Consider the following 23,870-nt stretch of genomic DNA (forward strand, 5'->3'; position numbering starts at 1 on the left):
ATATAAAAAAAACCTTTGAAAGTCAACGAAAAAAAGTGAATAATATCATCCCGGTTGTTCAAAAATCAATTAATAAGAAGTTCTTCCTGGTGACCGATGACGTCATTAAACATGTCATTCATGAACGTCATCGGCACCAACGGGATAAACTTCTTAATGCAAGATGATGTGCAAATTGGGTAAAAAATGATAAAAGAAGGCGGCACGCAAATTCCCGATGAAGTAATGTAAATATTAAATTATTTTGTTTGATATTACCTTTTCTTATTAATAAATATTTCCTATTATTTATTTAGAAACGTGAAAGAAGATCAAAAATCATCAACAAACTAACCACGTTAAAGAACCGATTGGTAGATAAATTCTACGATGACGAGCTCCGACCTGTTCAGACCGAAAATTGATATCACAGTCCGGAGGAATCAGAGACCGATGAAGACAACCCAAACAAATATAAGATCGTCATCTGGGATCTCAAATGGAGATCGTCTTCTGTAAGTATTCGAGTAATTTTTACCAATCGGTGTATCTTAATTTAATACTATTTTTATTTGTATAGCTACGTATATTTCTTCAAAATTATGTCGATAGTGCGGCTTCATCAAAGTCTTGACGTGTAAGAAATCGGGAGTATGGTAATTACGCAACTAACGAAATCGATGCACCAATTAACGCCCCACGATGAACTAAAGACGGCTACAATAGATCCCTAAAACAGCTTATCGAGAAATATAGTGAAAATAAATGCTCTCCTCCGGAAGAAACTGATGAAAACCAGGATCCACTGGAAGAAGATAATCAGGCCGGAGAAGATGAAAATCAAGAAGTTGTTGATGAAAATCAAGAAGAAGTTGACGAAAATCAAGAAGAAGTTGAAAAAAATCAAGAAGACGAAGAAGAAAATCAGGAAGACGAAGAAGAGGATCAAAATAAAAATAAAAGAGGTGTTAGTATTGTTTCCTCTGAATATGATAGTATCAGCAGCGAATAGTGGAATAGTCAAATTATATAAATAACAATTTTAACAATATCGGTATTTCAATAAAACTGATTTTTTAGTATATTAAATATTTTAAATATTTTAAATAAAATTGTAAATTTTCGTAAATTTTTAAATAAAAATGTATGGCAATCGGAAGATTTCTTATTGTTATAAATTTATCAAATAGCTATAAATCGGTATACTGATATGTCAAATAGTAAATATTCTATTGGTAACTATTAATACCCGATTGTACTCTATTGAATATCCCGATTGGTACCCAAGTATCCTCCTTTTGCGCCATCTTTTGGCAGCAATCGGGTTTACCGATTGATGAAAATTTTTTAAAAAATAGGGACCAATCGGATGGAATTTGGTCACCTGATTGGTCCCTGATTTGACATCGTTCGACTAGTAAACCCATCAAAAGAACATTAGGAAATGTTCTTAAATGAAAAGAAATGAAAGAAACACTCCATTTTGTCTCCAAGGGGTGTTCCTACAAAAAAAATTATTGAAAAAATGTTAGAAAATGTTCTTAAATAAAATTAACAAAAAAAAATGGAAAAAAAACTTACCTTTCATCTCCAAGATAGAGTCTATAGGGGTGTTTCTATAAAAAAAGTTATTGGAATAACGTTAGGAAACATTCTTAAACAAAATTAACAAAAGAAAATGAAAAAAAAATTACCTTTCACCTCCAAGAGTTTACAGGGAGTATTCCTATAAAAAAAATTATTGAAAGAATGTTAGAAAATAATCTTAAGTCGTAATCCGTGAGAGATCGGCACTAAATTACTATATAATTTTGGGGTAAAAATCTGCTGATCTTATATTAAAATAAAAAATTACCAACAATAGTGGCAAAGTAAAAATGATAAAATTATTTCACAATTTTAATTAAATCACGTGAATAATGCATAAGCACTGTGAGAATAAAGTGTGACAAAAAAAAATAATAAATGGTAACGAAAAAAAAATTTTTTCCTTGTAGCAGCTGTAGATTTTGGCATACACGCATATACACATAGCATATAATTTCGTTACATTTACATACTATTTAGATACAAAGTTTAAAATTATATTAAAATTTATTTATAAACTATTATGTAATTATAAAAATTATTCATATTATGTTGCTAAAAAAAATAAAAAATTCAATTTTCATTTTCTTCTAAGGATCGCAAGGTCATAGCTTCTTTCCATTTGCGTGAAAAGGTTGATATCCAATTTGTTATTGTGGACACTTTAGGTACGTCATTTTCTTCAATTTCGCCTAGTTCTGCACGCCTCAACAGTTCTTCTTGCATCTGTTGTGCAGTCAGTTTTTGACGGAAATTTGCTGTTCCAGTATGAAACATAGATTCTAATAAATGCTTCACTTGAGGAGACATTCTTTTCATTGGATCACGTTGATGAGTCTTTTCCTTTTCCTTTAGGGTCCATCCGCTGGTAAATATTAGTTGACTACAGAAAATAATAAAAAATTATTATAATTGGCACAAGTAAATGTATAGTAAGTATGTTATATTACCTTTTGGTTTCTGTTGTTCTATTATTTACATTTTCTAGATTAGTTAGATCAACTAATACCAGATTCTATAATTTTATTATATTAGTTTAGTTGTAATCAATTATTCCAAAACATCCCAGAAATTATTATTACATACCAATTCATCCTATGTTTGATCCTCTTTGTTGTCTAAACAAGCAACTGTGTTACTTTGAACTGGATGTAAGTACAACAATTGGAATACTCACTTGAAACGGACATGGTCCATTGTTTTGTGGATTGTGTGTGTGGTGTAAAAGTAGGGTTTGGTTTTTCAATTATTTGTTTTTTGACTATTTTTTCTATTTTTTCAGGCGACCATTCTTTCCATTTTCCAATCCCTGGCAATGCACGTGCATAAATATAACCAACTTTTTCTTCATCTGTGGGCCAGGTCCATTCTTGCAGGTTAGAAATTCCTGTTATTGTACCCAATTTTGCTTTATCTAAAATTCATAAACATTAGATAATTACAAAAATAATTTTATATTTATTGAAAATTTTACACTTCACTGTACCATTATCATGATTAGGATTCAAATTTGCAATATGGGCGCCTGCTATGTCTTTTATAGCAAATTCAATATCATTTCCACCATTGACATCATATCCGAGCTTTACATATCTTTTTATTGCCTGGGAGATCTTATAATACCAACAAATTGTTAGGATTATCTTTGATTTCCAAGACAATAACAATATAGCCAAATGCACACCTGTGCATGATGGGAATCGATAGCAGTTTTAGCCTCTCCTGCTTCAAGAAAAACCCATTTGCGAGGTATTATATTGTACCATTCTTTCCATTGTCCGATAATTAACATCAATTCTGTGCAATGATAATGCATACCATTATCTGACATTATCGTTATCCATTTAGGTTTTGGATTCATTGTCTCTATTACAGTATGGAGAGAAGATGCGGTAAACCACGCGTCTTGGTGTGTATCATTGGACCAGTGATCAAAAACTTGGATATCCAATTGATTTTGTTCTGTATTTTTAGTATATACAAGGACAGAATGGAGACTCCAACCTCTTTTACCAAAAAATTCTGTTTTAGTCTCTCTTGAACTTTGAGGTAGAATTTTCATCTTGTAATCTACAATTATCACAGCACCCTCTTCATCTAATTCTTCTAAATTTGTTCGCACATGAATATTCAGATAAGTTTTACGAGCATGATGTGCCATCCATGCTATAAGCTTTTGTTGATATTCATCAAGTGTTTCAGAATATTGTTCACCGATTGCTGCTTTTAGTTCTTCAAAAAAAACAAAAAGACTTTCACATTTTGTACAAGTGACTGGATGATCAAGATCACAAGCTCCAAAAGCATGTCGTATACAGTGACTAATACAAGAATTGTGAACTGCAATGCCATTTGATGTAACTTCCATTTCTTTGGAATATTGTCGACGTATGTATCACCGTAATTCTTGGGATTTTACTAATAAACGCTTCTAATAAAACAAGACTGAATCAATTGACTTTATAAATAAACTTTACTTTTATAATTATTTTATTTTCTTACCTTTAGGAGTTCATCCGTGATATGAGCAGAAATCATTACTCCAAATACCATATAGCCACAATCATTGCATGTAGAGCATAAACCACCAAGATTCTCTCAATATACATATTGACCACCTTCAAGACACATCATAAAAGATGTACGACACATACCATTAGGATATTCTTCTGAAAATCTTTGCCATAGTGCTTTTTTCGTATCTTGTAAGTATTTGATAGGTTTTCCTGTTTTGGTATCAGTTTTGTACGAGCTCATATTGACAAATTCTTTATCATTTAGAAACCTATCAATTTGTTCAAGCATTTCAGGTGTAAACCTTTGTCAATGAATTATTGGTTTTACACGTGTAGGAGCTCCATAACCAATACTACGTGCATGTTTGCGAGATTCTAGAATGGTATGTTGACCAACCTAAATATTATCATAGGTAAAATAATTGATCAATAGATAGTGATATTATACATAAAATAATAAAAAATACTTACATTCAAGTTTTGCTTCAATTCTTCATAGGTAAACTCGTTGGCAATTATGGAGAGAACACGCTGTTTTCCATCAGGACCTTTTTTGTTATTAGCAAGTGCCTGTTTAAAACATGTCCAAAATGTACGTGTTGCATTTGGCATATTTTTTGGAATGCTGGTAAGAAATCCCCTTTTATATAAAGTAGAAAATGCTGCTTTATCTGCTTGTCCGTTAGGTGATTTTGTCCACAATTGATGCTAATATACAAAATTTATTTATTAGTTTTTTTAGTTTTATCTAAATAAATTTGAAATTTTGAAATTTTATTTACCTGCGATTCTTCCCGTGACCAAGGTGTTATATTAGTTGCGCTAACTGCATTTAACATAGACTGCCATGCACTCAATTCACGATCATTAAATTCATATCCTAAAGGGTATATTGTGCGTAAAGTAGATTCTAATTCAATTACTGGATTTTCAGACTCCATCCAATTTTTAAAAAAAAGTTTCCAATTAGCATTTGCGATAGTTCTTCTTTTTACATAATAATCAAATAATCGTTTCAAAATAAATTCATTATTCCAATCATTAAGAGTGCATTTTGGTATCTGATGTAATTGAATTAGATTTTTTGTAATGGAATCACCAAGTCCAAAAAGTTGTGTACCAGTAAATTTTTGTAATTGTCCTGTTTTTTGCCATACTTCATCTGGCGTTGTGCCTATGAATTGTCTTTTTAGTGCACATTACTGGTATATTTCAACAATACATTTTTTTTCTTCAAAACGTGATACATAAATAGATTGCTTTTTTTCATATGTATATATGAGCGAAGCTTGAAAGTCTGGACCAGCATAACACCATTTTTCACGTGAAGAAATTCCAATATTATAAACAAAAATTTTATAATTTCCTACATTAACAGTGACAGGAGTATATTCAATATCTTGTTTTAAAATTTCAAGAATATTATTATCATTCCACCCCATTGTTTAATATCCTGAATAACGCGTTGATGTATTAAAACAGCGTTTATATACTGTTGAAATAGCTTTTGTGGAACTATTTTCTATAACAGTATGTGATCCACTTTGACAAAAATATACTGGTAATAAAGCAGTATTATCAAAGCCAGTTTGAGTTTTTAAAATAAAATCTTCTCTGTTAAGACAAACTTTAGTTTGTTGTCCCAGCCTGATTGGAAATAATGAGTTGTCTTTACTTGAAATTAAGGTTGCTTTTCTAAACCTCTTCAAAATCCTACGATTAGTTTCGTCAAAATTTTACTATAGATTTATTATAGTTTCGGTAGAGTTTCGGCAGTTTCAGCATTTATAATAAGTTTTGGCAGTTTCACCTTTTTCCAAAGTTTCACCAGTTTTTTAATATAACTTTAATATAGTTTTGGCAGAATTTCGCTTTTCGGCGAAACGCCATCTTGCCTAAACCCCTAGGTTTCGGCAAGCAACCTTACTTGAAATTGCCCACCCAAAGAAGGAATAAGGTCCATAATGAAGTTCAGAAATTAGTGAACCGGATGTTATTAAAGTAACATGTAAGTTTTGAGCTATTTTAATTTAATATTACACTTTATTATGTATCTTATCCCCAAATTTACTTGTACAAATCATATGATCTGGTGCTGATCATTCACGGATCACGACTTAAACAAAATGAATAGAAAAAAATGAAAAAAAAAATACCTATCATTTCTAGGAGTCTATTTTGTCTCCAGGGTATTCTTACAAAAAAAGGTAATTAAAAGAATGTTTTTAAATGAAGTAAAAAAAAAAATAAACAAAAAAAAAATAAAAAGTAAAATAAAAAATATCAACCAATAAAATTTTAAAATCACATCACGTAATAGTGGTGCATTTGAAGTTTGCTTTTATTACTAACATAATTGTAAAAAAAAATAATTAAGTTAAAAAAGGTATTTGTACGTCATGCTGTCACGTGTATCACAGTTATTGAATTTAGACTTTTTAAAGTTTCAACTCTTTTAAAGAGTTTGATCAAAGCCAAAACTTTTTAATTATTTTTTTTAACTTTCTTTTAAAAGTTTCAATCAAACTGTCAAAACTTTTTTTTTAATTTTCTTTAAAAAGATTTGAACTTTCAATCAAGCTATTGTTACCGAATGATGACGATAATTAAGAGACGAATGGCAAATGACTTATACCGTATATCTACACAGATACTAACGAAATTCTTACTCAATACTACCTATCCAAGGTATTTCCAGTATTGTTTGTTAAGAATCGTCAAGGTAAACAACTATAAAATACGATAAATAATAATACGTGATAATGTATAAGGTAAATCTTATATAGATGTAAAATAACCAAATGTAACAATTTTATTTATTAAAGGGCACTTTCGGTCTACAATAAAACGAATAAAGGTGATAGAGGAATTTTCTCAAGAATAACTATAAAGGTCCCTGTTTTATTATGTTGGTAGAGGCGTATTTATATCTTACTGCCATCTCTTTTTTCTAATAATCAAAGGCGAAATCTAATCTATAGATGTCTAATCATTAATGTTTTATCACAATATCACAATAGCGATAATTTTTATTGTAAGCCACTTTTAAATAGAATACAATTGATAATTTTGGACAATTAATACTATTGAACTAATTCTCACACAATTATTTTCTAATAAATTCTAATAAAATTGTATATATATAAACCATACAAATAAAGAAAATAAATAATATAACTAATAATAAATAAATAAATTAAATAAATTAAATAAATATAAAAACAATATATAAGTAAATTTATCATATAAAATCAATGTCTTTAATATAGTTAACTGATATACACAAATCAGCAACTATACATCGGCGTAAATTGACTTGTAACATCAGAAATCGATGTGTACACAATGTACCAAAATTTCATCAGATCATCATACAATATCAGAAATCACATGCACAAAAATTCGCATAACACTATCAAAACTTTTTTTATTTTTTTTTTAAAAAAAGTTTCTATTGAACTATCAAAGCTTTTTAATTAATTGTTTTTTTTTTGATCGAGCTGTCAAACCTCTTTTTTAAAAGTTTAATCAAACTGTCAAACTTCATTTTTAACTTTTTTTTAATTTCAAATTTCAAAAAAAATTTTTGGCACAAGATTTTGGTATGTGCAATTTTTTTTTATTTTTATCCTTCTTTAAATAAACATTATTATTAATATTCACATTTTTTAGGTGTTTCTTGACTTGAAAACCGGTAAGCAGGACCCCGAAAAATACATATAAAAGTCAGAGATGATCGGCAAAATTTTGCCTTAAAATAAGCAAATGTTTTTACTAAGATCAATACGCAAAGTTGACTTCTGACTTTATAATTTATATTAGAATAAGCAAATTTTTTTTATGACATTTGTATATTAAAAAAATGAAATCATGGCTTTTTTTTTAATTTAATTAGTTGTATTTAGAATATACTTCCAGTATAATTGATTTTCAATTGCTAGCATAATGCCAAATTGCATAAATTAATTTTTACTGACGTATTTATTTATACTACTATATTTAATTATTTGATAATTCAAGTATTAACACTAAAACAAAAAGATTGTTCATTATTTTTTTATAAATTATAACAAAAACTTAGAATATAATTTATAAAATCATTTCTAAAAGAAGATTCTATTTCTAAAGAAAAAAAATATTAATACTACTTCACATATAAAACAAAAAAAATTCCACCCTATTCTCAACTTACTAAAAATTTCAGTTTAGTTTTAATCTAAAAACTATTTCTAATAGAAAAAACAATAGAAATATTAATAATACTTCTAAAATAAACAAAATAAAGCTAAAAAAGTCTTTACTTACAGTGAGCATTGGAGTTCCAGTCTGAATTCCAAGTTTCTAAGAAAAAAGTAAAAGGAATATTAGTGTGGTAATATTCCCAAAAAAAATTGACTATACTTTTCTCTTAACTCATATTTTTCCAAGATATTGGTATCTAAAATAATAAATTTTAGATTTAAGAAGTTGCTTTTAAAGAAAAATAATAAAAAGGAATATTAATAACATTCTAAACCAAATATTTTTTTTTAATAAAATGGCCTGTTGTTAAAAAAATATAACAGTAAAGGCCAAAAAAAAAAATTTATTGAATAAAACGGTTTGTTACAGACCTATACTTCTCCGCTAATTAATTACGTCATATTTCAGCGAACGGACCAATTCACTATTTATTATAAAATTACTATGAATTAATTACATCTGTCAAAATACATTACGTCTGTCAAAATAAATTTAATTAGTATTTTGTCATTTTGACGAAAAGTATATACAGACCAAAAAAAATTATTTTATTTTTTTCTTTCAATAAAACGGTCTGTTAAAAGTCAAAAAATTGAAAAAAAAAATTAGCTATTACAGTGCGGTACTTCTATAATAGGTACCCCTTATATCTTGTAATCTAATGGTCAGAATTTTATAAAATTTTAAAATTAGATAGCTTTTAAAAAGATAAATACATTAAGCAAATAAAAAAATTTTCTCAATTTTTTTTGCTGACATAATACAAAATCACATGACTTAAAATAAATTTGATTGGCTGATGCAATACCTAATGTTAATTAGAATTATGCATAATTTTTTATATATAATTTATTATTCATTATAATTATTTAAAGTAATTTGATTAAGTATATTATCAGGAACTTTTCTATGGGATTTATATTTTTTTTAGCAAGTTTTCCCATGATTCCTTTTTGAGAAATAGATATAATATAATTTGTAATAAATAAAAACTACCAAAATTTTTTTTGAATTTTTTTTCAAAATTTTTTTAACAAAGTATGGGTAAGTTTATGAGCTAAAATGATTTATTTGAATAAGCACTATCAAATGATTATTTTTTTTATGTTACACAAAAATCACTTATTCTCAAATTTTTCCCATTATAATAAATTACCTGAACTTCAAACTTATGTAGCACTAGCAAAATTTATTATTTTTTAATCTAACCCGATAAGTTTAAAAGCTCTTGATATGCTTTATTAAAATTATTGGTTAGAATTTTAAAATATTATTTTTTGCTAATGTGACATCTTTTTGAAAATGTCACATTATGACTATAAAATTGAGTTGGTTATAGAGGTACTGCACTGTATCAATCAGATTAGCTGTCAATTACGTATTTTCAAAAATTTATATATTATACTATGCGTAATGCTGCTTATTAAGGCATTCCAAGGCATTATGCTGCTAATTAGTAGAAAATCACTGGAATTCCAAGGCGTTATGCTACTAATTAGTAGAAAATCTAGAAAATCGCTGGAATTCCAAGACGTTATACTGCTAATTAGTAGAAAATCGCTGGAATTCCAAGGCGTTATGCTGCTAATTAGTAGAAGACTGCTGGAATTATATATATATATATATTTTATTAAAAAATACCGTTGACTACACAAATTAAAATATATGACATATATAAAAATGATTGTTATTACGCAAACTATATATATAACCTTTTAAAAAATCTCAAAATCTATGCAAATAAAATTTTATGACTTTTGGAAATTTTACTAATATGGTTAAGCAAACTTACATGTGACCTTTATATGTATTTTTCGGGGTCCTCAGTAAGCACAGATCAATCAGGTGATACCGTTATCCAAATCAGGTTCCCACCTTGTTATAGTTGTGTTACCAGGGGCGCTATGTTAACAGAAATTTAGTACGTTGATCGCTTAAAAATCTGCAGCTATCCAATTATAACAAAAGGAACATTAGATAATGTACTTGTAATGTACTGTATTTATAATCAAATTTACATTAATTTTATAATTAAATTTTAAATTTTACTACGTATCACCACTGGTATTCACCACTGGTGTCATGTGTTTATTATTTATCTATTAAATTATAGCCCTTGGATGCGGCTTATTTGTTTATTAACAATTTAGTCTAGCCCCTGATTAGTATATATTTATTAAACACGTTAGTATTTATTGAACGCGTCATCATTGTTACATCATATACAATAAAAAATTGCTACGCGTCGCTTCGCTATAAACAATGCTAGCTTCGTACATATTGTATCATCGCTGTGGCTTGTATTCTGTCATATACCCACGGCGCCTTCTCATTTTCTTTCTCTATCTCTGTCCAGTAGTTCTCTATTAGGTGACTGTTCTATTAGATTGCAGTAAATATCATATAGCCCATTGGTTAAAATATACTAATACACTCCCTTATATAATTTTCGTCAAAAAACAGTAATAGTCCTCTCAGGACCCCGGATATCTCCAAAACAGGTCATAAGTCACACTTTCGGCAGATTGGCCCATTTTTCAGGGGCTCAAAAAATCGTTTTTTGTAAATATCTCGGCATCCAGTGGTCCAATTTTGATGAACTATTTTTTAAATTGTAGAGCTAAATGAGGGCTACAAAATAAAAAAAGTTCATTAAAATTGAATTACTGGATGCTGAGATATTTACAAAAAACGATTTTTTGAGTTTTAGCAAAAAGGGGTGTTTTTGGCCAAAAGTCCATTATGACCTTTATATAGTGTTTGGAATCATGTAATAGTTATTCGAATAACTCGAGTATATTCGAGTATTCGAATAAGCATAGTGGTTATTCGAGTATTCATTTAGCCAAATATAGTATAGTTAAAATTCTAATTGGGCATTAAATCCTTAAATTTAATCATAATTCAGGCTAAAAATTATGTAAATCATTACTATAAAAGGAAATTTAACTTATTCGAATATTATTCGAATACATTTTATAAATTTAAATGAATACTCGAGTATATTTGAATATATTCGATTCCAAACACTACCTTTATATTAGATATCCGGGGTCCTGTTCTCTCAGTCCAACTTCCTTATAAAATTCTCATTAAAAAATAGTAATAGCCCTTTCTGTTCATATTGTATTACTTTTACTTATAGATAATGAATTAGATGAAATAGCCTGGCCTGAAAAAATCAATAACACATTGGAAAATCAATTATCCGGTTATAACGAAAGTGATACAGATGGTAGTGAGATAGTTAATGTAAATGAAGTTGTATTAACGATCAGTGATTTATTCAATGATTGGAAATCAGTTCAAGTGATTATTGATTTGTATGTAAAGCAAAATGGGTTTGTAGTAGCTAAAAGTTGCAAGGATGTTGATCCTATTGATAAATCTATTATCTGACGCTGTGAATATATTTGCTGGAAATCTGGAACTCATCAATCAAAGAAAGTTGAAGATATTAGTTTACACTGGAAATGTTCATCGTACAAAACAAATTGTCTGTGGCAAACTAGTTTTTATCTTGGGAAAAAATCAAATCTCATACATTTTACCAAATTTGTACAGGAATATAACCATCAATGTGATCCAAAAACTATTGAATTAGCACCAAAAAATCTACGGCATCCACAACTAATCATCGACAAAATCGAGCACTACACCACAAATGGCTGAACAGCAGTATAAACTGCTTGTTCAAGAATTTCCCCAGTATAATATTGCAAAGAAGAACTTATATAATGCAATTCAAAAGTTCTGGGGGTTAGAATTTATGATAAAACTAATGCTGTCACGATACTTTTGTCTTTATTAAAGCAACGGGAAGATGATCCAGATTATGTTGTCATACCATGATTAGAAGGACCGGCCAATGAGCTGATTGGGCTATTTTGGATGACTAGTTATCAATGTAACGATCTATGGCCAAAATATTATGACGTTATTGTATATGATACAACCTCAAAAATAAATCGATATGAAATGACGCTCAGTCTATTTGTTGCTATAGACAATAATTATAAAACAAGAATTGTAGCATAAGCGTTGACTAAATATGAAAATCAGGCCAATTTTAATTGGATTCTCCAATGTACATTGCAAGCATTCAACAATCTTCCATCTAAGGTTTTATTTTCTGACAGTGACCTGGCCATAATAGCAGCTGTTCAGGTAGTTTATCCACAAACACGCCACTTATTATGTATTTACCATCTCCTTGAAAATGTAAAAAAGAAAGCCAAATCTAAGCTTCAAGTGATATGGCATCAAATTTTGTTGAAGATTTTTACACTATAAGGAATAGCTACAGTGAAGAACAATTCAATACGAAATATCAAGAAATGTTGGCCAAGTACGAGCTGTGTCGTCCATATCTTGAAAAATGAATTTATCCTAGTCAAGAATCTTGGGCTCGATATTGTATTTCAAAAATATTTACTGTGGGCATAGAAAGCACACAGCGTGTAGAATCGATAAATGGCACTATAAAAAAACTTGTTGACTGAGGCACTTTGTTAAAAGAGCTAGTAACGGCCATTAAACGCAAATTAGACAAGAAATCTCATTATACCTGAATTAATGATTTTTATGAATCAAATCCGTCAGTTAGGCTTCGTTCAACTTATAATACCATTTTTAGGGGTCGTCTAAAGCAGAGTCAAATCACGTGATTCGATATAATATGAGTGAACTAATTTTTTTATGAATCAAGTTTAACATAAACTTGAAAATCATAAAATAAGTGTATTTTAGCCTGCTCTACGAGTTTACTTAAGGTTAAAAGGTAGATTTTGAATACTGGTTTTCACTTTATATATTAGCAAAAGCTTTTTTGCCGATCATATCCAAAAATGGATAGACAAAAATGAAAAGTCAAATAAATCGAAAACGGCATTCAAAACTCATTTTGTCATTCTAAGTAAACTTGCAGAGCAGGCCAAAATACATTTAGTATATATGTTTAAAAGGTCATATATATATTGCGAAAAATTTTATTTAGAAATAAATTTTTTTTGAAGTCACGTGATTTGACTCCGCTTTAGACGTCCCCCATTTTTAAAGCCTATTTCCTTGTCAATTCAAAGAGCTCAAATGAACCAATCATTGCTTTATCAAGCTAATTTCAGTTAGTTTCAATTAATCAGATTGAAGATGAAGAAAGCAATGTTAATAATGGTATATTAGGACATTCATATGATATACCTCAAATTCGTTTACAGGACCTCCTTAATGGTATATCCTACAATGATATTATTGAGATTTGTGAAGTATCATATATTGCATCAAAAACTTCCAAATTACACTATGTTGTTATACTCAAAGACGCGACATTACTTTGCACCTGTATGTTTATTGTTAATCAAGGAATGATATGCCATCATCAATTCAGGGTGCTTATTCAGTCAGACAATGTGATATTTCATATTTCGCATATTCATACACGTTAGTTTAATTTGAGTTCAGATCTACCTACCAACTCAACAGGTTTTATTACGCTTATAAATGGTGAAAAAAATCATACAACGATACCATTGAGTTATATGAATCAATTAAGAACAGATAATGTATACACTATGACAATCAGAGAAAAGGTCAATAAAAAATTCAATATGGTGCCGTGATGTCTATAGCTAAAACGAGCATTCAAATTGCCATTACGGAAGGTGTTACAGCTGAATTAATAGGAATTTTAACGCAGTTTATCATGAAATATCGTAGAAGCACCAGTTTAAGCATTGAAAATAGTACTATTTCTTTCTCAAATACCATAGATGCCATATATTGTATAGCATGGGTTTAAGCTTTGAAAATACTAAGAACTTTATTTTTTTTCAGGTACCGAATCATTACAGGATTCGCAAGGACTTTCTATTCAAGATAATCCTTAACCTTTATCCATTCTTCCTGATATATCAAATCCTGAGTATCACAAACCAAAAGGATGACCTTCAAAGCGGTATAAATCGACGGTAAAAAATAATCGTATTACATCAGAAAAACCCGATGATGTAACAGTACAGAAAACGTGTAGTTATTGCTCCGGAAAAGATTGTAATATTCATGGATGTCCAAAATACAAAGCTGAATCATCCGCTAACAAAGAAAACGTAGTTTTACATTGTTGGGTATGGTGGTTAATAATGTAATAGTTAAGTTGCACACTTGCACTCAAATAAACAAAGATTTAGCTTGTATCAATTTCTTTTATTAAATATATTTCTTTTAAATTTATTACAAAGTTTTTACATATAGATTATAATAAAAATTTCATTTCTGCGCATTAAGAAATTGCGAAGTCACATGATATATATGATCATGTGACGCCGGTACTGACCACCAGTGGTGGTAAATAGCAAACTTCTTAAATTTTTTACAATTTATTGTTAATAAATTAATATTACAATTAATGTATTGTACGATGTCCTACAAGACTAAAATACATTTAGCAAATTTTTGGTTATTAGCAAAGTATTTCATCTAATTTCACAAATTTAACACTTCAAAAAATAAAATAAAATAAAATAAAAATTTTTAAAATAAAATAAATATGAAACAAAAAAAATATTTTTGAAATCTTAAAAAATGATTTAGTCAATAGTTGTATACTCGCAGATACATTGCACAAATGTCTCGATTAAATTATTCCAACTGATGTTTGAGGTTATTTAAGATTATTATTCCAGCTCGTCACTATTTCAAGACTGGTTTTTGTTAAAATTTTATCGAAATATTATTGAAAACTTAGCAAAAAATGTCGTCACAAGATAGATACGAATTCAAAAATATTGGGTGACGAACACATAACTGCTAAGTCACAAAACACTAAGTTTCTGACATTAAATTGATATGTTTACCAGAATTAAGATAATTCAGCCAGTATTACCTTAATCTTGGCCAAGTTTATAATTTATAATGAACATTAACAAATAAAAAGTAGCTTATTATCATGTTTTACAGTTTCAGATTCAACTTTTTTTATGATCTTATCATACAAGTTTTAACATATTCCTGCAATCTTGTTGCATTTTTGTTCATTCAGAATTACAGTATTTATATTTATATCATTTTTTTATTGGGATTTATTGTTTCTTCAGATTTTGATTAAAAAAAAAATTTTATGTTACAATAACATAATGTAACATATAACTTATATGAAAATTACCGTAACATAACAATAAATTTTATAAATTACGGTAATTTTACATCCCTATCTGTATGTTCGGAAGAGGGTTCATGATCTAGCTCCTACTCATTTTTCTATTTTACACCAAGGTGGCAATATTCTGATTCTGCAAGGGTCAGTTGTATTTTGGTTATCAGTTGTTATAATTACTTTAGGCTTTAGTAGTGATAGGGTCCTTGTAATTTTTTACTGTAACTCAGTTTACTTTGTGATTTAAAAATAAAAAAAAAATTATAGTATTTATAGTATAATTATATTATAATGTACATCACTTAACATCAGTATTATGTACAGCAAATGTTTATTACTAGATGTTGCAAATAATGGATATTGTCAATAAATATTACTTGTACATTAAAAAGAATGAATATTGCAATGTACATGATTTGCATAAATGTACATGTAATGCACATTTTTTCTGTAACTTCCTGATGGTGGATCAATGAATCAGATGCGGAGATAGGTGAAGATGACGGGCTGTCAGTCTTTGATGAGCTGCGCAGTCTCAGAAAATTGCAAATCATTTTATCCTTATTGCAAAAAAACTGCCCAATCAGAATGAGAAGAATGGAATATTACATCTACCATCTTGACGAGGCAAAAAGTATGAAGAATATCAATCATCTCGCAAATCTTGCTTTTTCTTTTCGTTTGTTAATTTGTGGCAGATCAGATAGTGGAAAGACTAATATGATTCTTAATCTTTTCCTTAGAAATAAAATCTAGCGTCTGCAAAAGAAAAAGAAAGGGGAGAGGCAGGCTCTGATAAACCTTGACGCCTCCCTCACTGTTATGTAAAAAATAATGATCTAGTTCTAATCGGAAAGCATATTCACGAACCCAAATGGGTATTGGTTAAAAATTACTACAAACTATTTGCAGAAGCCCTGAAGCTATATCAGGAAAATATAACATTTTGCGTATTAAAGGCAGATTCCATCCTAGAAGTAACTAAATTTTCCCCAGATAGAAATACTGTTGTAGTCTTCAAGAATATTTGCGCTGAATCGAAGAAGATACAGGATCGAATTGTTCCATATTTCATTAGCAGCTGACATCAAGGTGTATCAAGCATATACGTGAGTCAGAAGTATACACAAACTCCTAAAATAATTCATGAAAATGTCTTACATTTAGTTCTGTTCTGAGGTGCGAGAAGTTAGGATGATATAGCCAGAATTGTGTGGCAATATACTGATTATCCTAAAAAAGCATCTAAGGTTATTGATAGGCATTTGCGAAACTGAAACTTTGTGGTTTTTGATTTTACTAAGGCAATAAACGATCCATTAGCGATTAGTTTGGGCTGGAATGAGCCCCTGAAGTTGGGTTAGTTGAAGACTTCAGATAAGTGAGAAAAGTTTCTGCCTTCCGCACCTTCATTTTCAAATCCTTGATTTCATGGCACAACTGGTAATTGGACTCAATCAATCTCTTACGCGTCTTAGTCAAATCCTGCATTAATCGTCCAAAAGTTTCCCTATTGTGTTCGAGCAATTGCCATTTAAAGGCAGTAAGCTCTGGCGGTAGGGAAGGTAATTTATGAAATTTATTGTTACGTTATGGTAATTTTCTATAAGTTACGTTACACTATTTTATTGTAACATTTAATTTGATATAAATTAAAGATGATCAAAGATAATCAATTTTTAAAAAAATGCTGAAACAAAGATATTCTTTCTGGTCAGAATTTGAAGAAACAATAGACTCCAATGGAAAAAAATGATATAAATGCATATATTGTAATTCTGAATGGGCAAAAAACGTGACAAGATTACAAGAACATCTTAATACTTGTCTTGCAAGGAAAATTACAATGGAATCCATCGTATCTGAACCTAAACCTACTGTAAACCAAACTAATAAACGTAAACAAACTACTTTAAATCACTATATGCCTTCTTTTACAAAACAAGATCAGGAAGAATTAGAATCATTATTAGTTCGTGCATTTTGCAGTACTGGAATTCCTTTTAATATAATAGAAAATGTTGATTTTTAAGCATTTTTACAAAAAGCATGTCCTTCATTTCAAATTCCGTCACGTCACACATTATCTGGTAATTTACTAAATAAAGAATATAAAGATTTGAAAAAATTAGTCCGAAATGTTTTTAATGAAACACCATATTTTTGCATAACTAGTGATGGATGGTCAAACATAAATAAAGCTCCAATAGTTAATTACATGATAACAACTCCAAAACCTATTTTTTATAAATCAGTATATACAAAAGAAGAGCATCATACTGGGGAAAATATAGCCAAAGGTATAGAAGAATGTATGATATCAATTGGAATTGACAAATTTACGGCTGTAATAACTGATAATGCTAATAATATGAAATCAGCATGGAGAATACTTACAGAAAAGTATGCTGATAAGATTTTTCTTGGATGTTGGGCACATGGAATTAATTGTGGGTAAAAGATATAATGAAACACAAATGGGCTAATGATATCTTAGAAAAAGCGAAACGATTGGCTTTATATTTTCGTAATCACCAAATTCCATTAGCTACACTTCGGAGAATACAAAAAGAAAAGTATGGATATGAAGTTGCTTTAACATTAACTGTTGAAACAAGATGGATGTCAGTGTTTGAGTGTTTAGATCATATTTTGAAAACAAAAATTGCAATGAGAGCATTGTTGGCAGAAGAAAATATTATTTTAAATCAAGAAATTAAAAATTACATTATTGATGATTGTTTTTGGGAAGAACTTAAAAATCTTTGTGATTTTTTGGGACTATTTATAAATTTTATACGAAAATTAGAAGGAGACGAACCTTATCTTTCATCAGCTTTTGTAACATTACGAGATATTGAAAATAACATTTTATTAAATAATAAAATTCCAAATGATTTAGTTGAATATTCAATAGATAGAGCTAAATATCGGTAGGACAACTTTTTATATAATTCTGCAGTTATTGTTGTATATAGATTAGATCATAGATTTAATGGAGAACTAGTAAATAGTGGTAATTGGCATGATATTATAGAAGAAGAAATTATACATATTGCTGGAAAAGAGAATGAAGTTCGGGTATTAATTGAATTAAGTGAATATATAGGAAGACGCAGAGGATTTGCTAAAAAACATTTGTGAAGTGGATTAAATCAAATGCCAATTAATTGGTGGAATTTATTAAAGTCAAGATACCCACTACTTAGTTCGGTTGCAATTAAAGTTTTATCAATTCCGGCTTCTTCAGCAGTAAGTAAAAGAAATTGGTCTACATATAATTTTATTCATTCCAAATTGCGAAATAGAATGGTTATTGATCGAGCAGAAAAATTAGTATATATATATTGGAATATTAGAATTCTTCGAGAATTGGAAGTGCCACTTATGGTCAAAGAATTAATTAAAAGTGGCGTAAAAATGAGTGATTTAGAATCAGATGACGAAAAGTTAGGTGAAGAATCAGATAAAGAACTGGAAGGTGACATTGATAACAATTTCAAAACTTTAACAGAATATGAAGAAAGTGAGTTTGATTTAGATTTAGATGATTGATATGTATTTCTTACGATTTAAAAATAAATGATTATGCAATCAGCGGTTCGTTGCCATTTCTATAAATTTAAAGAAAAACATTAGTACTGTTTTATAGTACTGTTTTATTAAGTAAATGCTGACGTTCTCCCATACTCACTCATTTTGCCTTTTAAACAGTTTCCCAAAGCTCTGTTTTCCTACAAAATAGAAGAAGGAACATTACTAATGGTTAATTAAGTAAATGCTGACGTTCTTCCTCATACTCACCAATTTCGTCTTTTAATTAGTTTTCTAAAACTCCGTTTTCAACAAAATTTAAAAAATATTAAGTTCTTTAAGTAAATTTTAGTGTTCCTTCTTGGTCTTACAAATAGTTTCTCTGTTCCGATCCCATTAAAAAAAAATCAAGAAATAAAAAATTTTATAAATCGGTCACACCAAAAAAATAATTATGTAATTAAATTGCGCCCGATCTTTTTTTATGCAACAAATCTTTCATATAAATTATAAAGTATAAGAGAGAAAAAACTCTTTCTGCTTCTGTCACTCACCATAGTTTTCGCGAATAAATTTATTTACAAAACTGGCATATTTTAACTCTTCATACCCAGGCTTTACAGAACATATATTTGAACTTGACAATATGGCGCCGCCAACGTCTCTACCTTCACAACGTACACGCTCAGAAACAGCCAAACAAAAGGCTGACTCACAAAGTGACAGTTTCGCTAAGAGTTCTTTTCGTGAAAATAATACCACTGCTCAGGCAAAAGATTCTCCCTTAGTCAACGTTAATAAAACTCTGGAGCCTAAAGAGGCTTTTAACAAGCGTACTGAAAGAAAGAAGAAACAACAACAAATAAGGTTCACAACACAACCTGGACATATTGGAGACGCTTCTTCTTCTCCAGTCTTCTTGGTATCTTCGCCTGGAATGGATAATAACAATATGGGCCAATCAGTTTCTATGCCTCCGGTCAATCCAGATGATGTAAACAAACAAACAAATGATCAGCCAATCGATGATCATGTTAGCCCTGATCAAAACAATGCTGAAAAGAGTGACCATATGATGCATGATCAACAACCAGATTTACCTGATATAGAAATGATTGTGGATGATCCAAATGATGTCACGCAAGTACATAAACTAGAATAAAACAGGATTATCGCTAAGCTATCAATTCCAGTTTCTGATTTGTCTTTATTAGAAGAATATAAAAAATTCTTAAAAATGGTGCATAATAATATACTAGAAGATGTTAGGCTGAAACAAGATGATATTACTAGCCTTACTATTCAGGTTACTACACAAAAAATTATAAAGAATCCGCTTAATGATACAACTTCAGCTCAAACAGAAGATACAAGTGCGTTTAAGAAAATTGTAGGAATTTCCTTACAAGCAATCCTTATTACGCAAGAAACATTTACAACCTTAAAAGAGATTCCATATACTTGCGATGAAATAGAATATCATTTTGAAGAAGTCATTACACGAAGAAATAGAATCAAACAGAATAATCAACAATCACGTGATCGTGTTATACAAATTTTTAATGCCTCGCTTCAGATCACTACGGCTATTGTTAAGCCCTTCATGAGGAAATATGGCGAGTTGATTGAAGATGAATGCTATTCTAGAAGGCCACATGTACATGTCCCTAATAAACAAGTAATATATATTACTTATAAAAATGCTGATAGTGTTAACCGTTTTTATGATAATAATTCATTATGGATATATGGTGAAATGCTTTATGTTACACCATTCCTGATGAATAATGATATTAGAGAAAATTTACGAAAGTTCTGTAAAAAACTCAACGGGATACCATCGAATGCTCAAGCAATTGAATTCAAAGAGTTTATTGACACATCAGATGTAGTAGAATTCTATATACCACGTAATACATATACAAACGAAACACAGAAATATGCTTATGTATATTTTAGAAGCCGAGAAGTTATGGAAGCAGCAATGGATAAACTTCTAATTATCAGAGAAAAACAAACAGAGTGGTCTGATCCTAACGTACAATCATGCTTCCGTTGTGGATATACAGGCCATTATATCAGAGATTGTGATTATATATCACCACACAGACGACCAATGAGAAAGAATGATTACTTCCGTCAAATCAGAGAAATTAAACGAAGTCATCTTAACCAAAGTAATACTAACTCTCAACAAATTCCTTCAACATACGCCCAAGCTGCGGCAAGAGGAACAAGAAGGAATAATCAGAATAATCAACAACAACAACAATATGATGAAGAATCGTCACAAATGAATTATCGTAACAAATACCCTAATAGATATTGGAATAAGAGAAATATTAATCAGAATTATGAAACGGAAAATTATATAGATTCTTTTGAAGAAGAAGATGAAAATTATAATATGGAAGAATCTTCAATGTATGATTGGGATGAGCCTCCTAAAAATCAGACGTAACTTCAGATCACATGATCTTTCTGAAGGAACTAAAAAAGGAGGATCGATGCATATGAGCGATAATGAAAAAGAGGTACATGTACAATGACAAACTAATGAAAATTTACAAGAGATTAAAAATGATTTCGCAAAAATTAAAGACATGATGGACTGTATGATTAAAGAACAAAATGAAATGAGAAAAGAGTTAAATACGATCAAAATCCATCATAATCCAAACTTAAAAGATCGTACAGCTGCACCTTCTGGAGATGTTCAAAATAAGAAAAGAGGAGGTTTAGTTTTCAATAGTAATAACAAAAGGGTTCGAAATGACGAATCTAGCGGATCAGGTACCAATGCAGCTAATAACGTTTATTTGCTCTCTAACAGAATGGATAAAGCTGATGATACCATGAAAGCTATGATGAATATGTTGCAAAATATGAGTTCAAAGTTTGAAAAAGTATATCAAAACCAAGATAATAATAACAACAGTAACAAAAAACAAAAAAGCACTGTTATTAAGGGGGATAACAACGCTTCTACTTCAAATAACAATAATAATTAATAATGATGGACAATCAAATTAATATTAATATCCAACATATACAATTAAATTCCAATAACCCCCTTTTACTGATGGAAAAAGAAAAAGCAATGATCCTATTCATATACGAAACTATAAAAAAAGAATCAAAAAAAAGAAGAATTCACAACAAAATAATAAAAATAATCACAATTCTGATCATAATCATCAAAATATCGAACTTACAACCAAAGTTTTTTTTAATATAGCTACATTGAATATTAGAACACTTAATCAACTAAAATTGATGAATATTTATGATATTCTGAAAAAATATAATTTGGATTTTTTAGCATTAACAGAAACAAAGATTAATATTAAGAATGCAAAATTTATGGCAAAAGAAATAGGAATTAACGAAGAATACATTATACAAGGGACTATAGATAATAACAAACAAAATAGTACAGGCGTAATAGTTTTTATTAAAAAACAAATAGCAAATAATATTAGTGACGTTCAAGTTCAATTAGGAAGAATAATTAAAATTGATTTTGAATTCAGTAAATATAACAAATTATCAATTATTTCGATATACAATAAAAGTGGAAATTGTAAACAAGCTAGGGAAGAACAACAAACTATTAATCAGTTAGTTATTAATATGATCAAAACTTCTAGAAGAAATCAACAACAAATTATAATTTTAGGAGATTTTAATCTAAATTATGGAAAATATGAAAAATTAAGAAATAGAAATGTTAGAATAGATAACCAATTTAATATTTTTAAATACTTAGAAAATCATGATTTTATAGATGCACATAAGAACTTACTAGATATAGATGACCAACAATTAGAAGAAAGATATAGCTCCTTTAAAAACTATGCTACCTTTTCTAGAATAGACTACATCTGGATATCAGGAAACTTAGACAACGCCTTAATAAATGCGAAGATAATACAAAATGAATATAACGATACAGATCATAAACTTTTGATAGTTAAATTAGATAGAAAAGAGTTACTACCACAATCAGTACTAAAGAAGACGAAAATTCCATCGTATAGAATTAAATACAGTTATGATAAACTAACAGATGAAAAGAAAGAACAAATTAGAGAAAGTGCAAAAGCAGAATTAAATAATCGTATAGAACAATTTACACCAAATAATATAGAAGAAAAATGGAATATATATAATCACGTCATATCAACAGTCAAAAAAAAGGGGATAGAACATACAGAAATTAAAGTCATAACTGAAAAACCAGATGAAGAATTAAAAACTAGCATGGTTTATAAATTTTATAGATTTATAGTTTATCTTAGAAGATGTGTTAAGAAAAAACGGAAACTTTCTTTGCTTAAAGAAAAATGGAAGATTATTGTTAAAAACTTACAAAAAATGCTTGATTCTTTAGATATAGGTGGAGATTTCTATTTAACAAGTTATAATTTTAGTAAATTGTTGTATATGATATATATTAAAAAAGCAGAAGAACTGTTTAGTATAGCGCAAATTAATCTTAACACGGAATTAATGAAAAGGAAAGAAAAGAAGATTACAGAAGCAATAGAGAAAAGACAACAAGACTTAGAATTTGATAAAAAACGGATGATAGATAATGTTATGGAACGAGAATTTAAAAAAATACATATAGATAGAGTAATTACTAAAGACGAAGAAGGAGATGATATTCTAATCACAGACGAAAATGAAATTAAGAAAATTGTTGCTGAGCACTTCCAAAACTGTGCTGGATCTATAAATAGAATTAAAGAAATTCCTCAGGATTGGATTGATGAATATCAACCTAAAGATGAAATTTCATCATCAATATATGATAGTGTTCTTAAACCAATATCAATAGAAGAATTATTAGAAACAGC

General features: G+C 29.1%; 6 protein-coding genes across 6 annotated transcripts; 4 read left to right on the forward strand and 2 right to left on the reverse strand.

The window, feature by feature from the left end:
- Positions 1–369: 369 nt before the first annotated feature.
- Positions 370–991, forward strand: OCT59_002703 (uncharacterized protein; the record flags this gene model as incomplete). The annotated part of the gene is made up of 3 exons (XM_066145101.1): positions 370–494; positions 560–616; positions 706–991. 3 exons carry the CDS (start codon positions 370–372, stop codon positions 989–991), a joined length of 468 nt encoding a protein of 155 aa, XP_065995853.1.
- A 1,148-nt stretch (positions 992–2,139) lies between these two features.
- Positions 2,140–3,934, reverse strand: OCT59_002704 (uncharacterized protein; the record flags this gene model as incomplete). The annotated part of the gene is made up of 5 exons (XM_025328760.2): positions 2,140–2,449; positions 2,517–2,568; positions 2,744–2,980; positions 3,053–3,179; positions 3,251–3,934. 5 exons carry the CDS (start codon positions 3,932–3,934, stop codon positions 2,140–2,142), a joined length of 1,410 nt encoding a protein of 469 aa, XP_025165256.2.
- Positions 3,935–4,389: 455 nt separating this feature from the next.
- OCT59_002705 (uncharacterized protein) lies at positions 4,390–5,524 on the reverse strand (the record flags this gene model as incomplete). The annotated part of the gene is made up of 4 exons (XM_066145102.1): positions 4,390–4,479; positions 4,554–4,790; positions 4,865–5,256; positions 5,305–5,524. 4 exons carry the CDS (start codon positions 5,522–5,524, stop codon positions 4,390–4,392), a joined length of 939 nt encoding a protein of 312 aa, XP_065995854.1.
- A 14,130-nt stretch (positions 5,525–19,654) lies between these two features.
- On the forward strand, positions 19,655–20,170 carry OCT59_002706 (uncharacterized protein; the record flags this gene model as incomplete). The annotated part of the gene is made up of 1 exon (XM_025312103.2): positions 19,655–20,170. One exon carries the CDS (start codon positions 19,655–19,657, stop codon positions 20,168–20,170), a length of 516 nt encoding a protein of 171 aa, XP_025165258.2.
- A 75-nt stretch (positions 20,171–20,245) lies between these two features.
- On the forward strand, positions 20,246–21,469 carry OCT59_002707 (uncharacterized protein; the record flags this gene model as incomplete). Its single annotated transcript, XM_066145103.1, has 1 exon — positions 20,246–21,469. The coding sequence occupies one exon, from the start codon at positions 20,246–20,248 to the stop codon at positions 21,467–21,469; it is 1,224 nt and encodes a 407-aa protein (XP_065995855.1).
- Positions 21,470–21,614: 145 nt separating this feature from the next.
- Positions 21,615–22,019, forward strand: OCT59_002708 (uncharacterized protein; the record flags this gene model as incomplete). Its single annotated transcript, XM_025312104.1, has 1 exon — positions 21,615–22,019. One exon carries the CDS (start codon positions 21,615–21,617, stop codon positions 22,017–22,019), a length of 405 nt encoding a protein of 134 aa, XP_025165259.1.
- Between the last annotated feature and the right edge of the window lie 1,851 nt (positions 22,020–23,870).

Source organism: Rhizophagus irregularis, chromosome 11 (assembly GCF_026210795.1).
Source record: "Rhizophagus irregularis chromosome 11, complete sequence".
NCBI lineage: Eukaryota > Fungi > Glomeromycota > Glomeromycetes > Glomerales > Glomeraceae > Rhizophagus > Rhizophagus irregularis.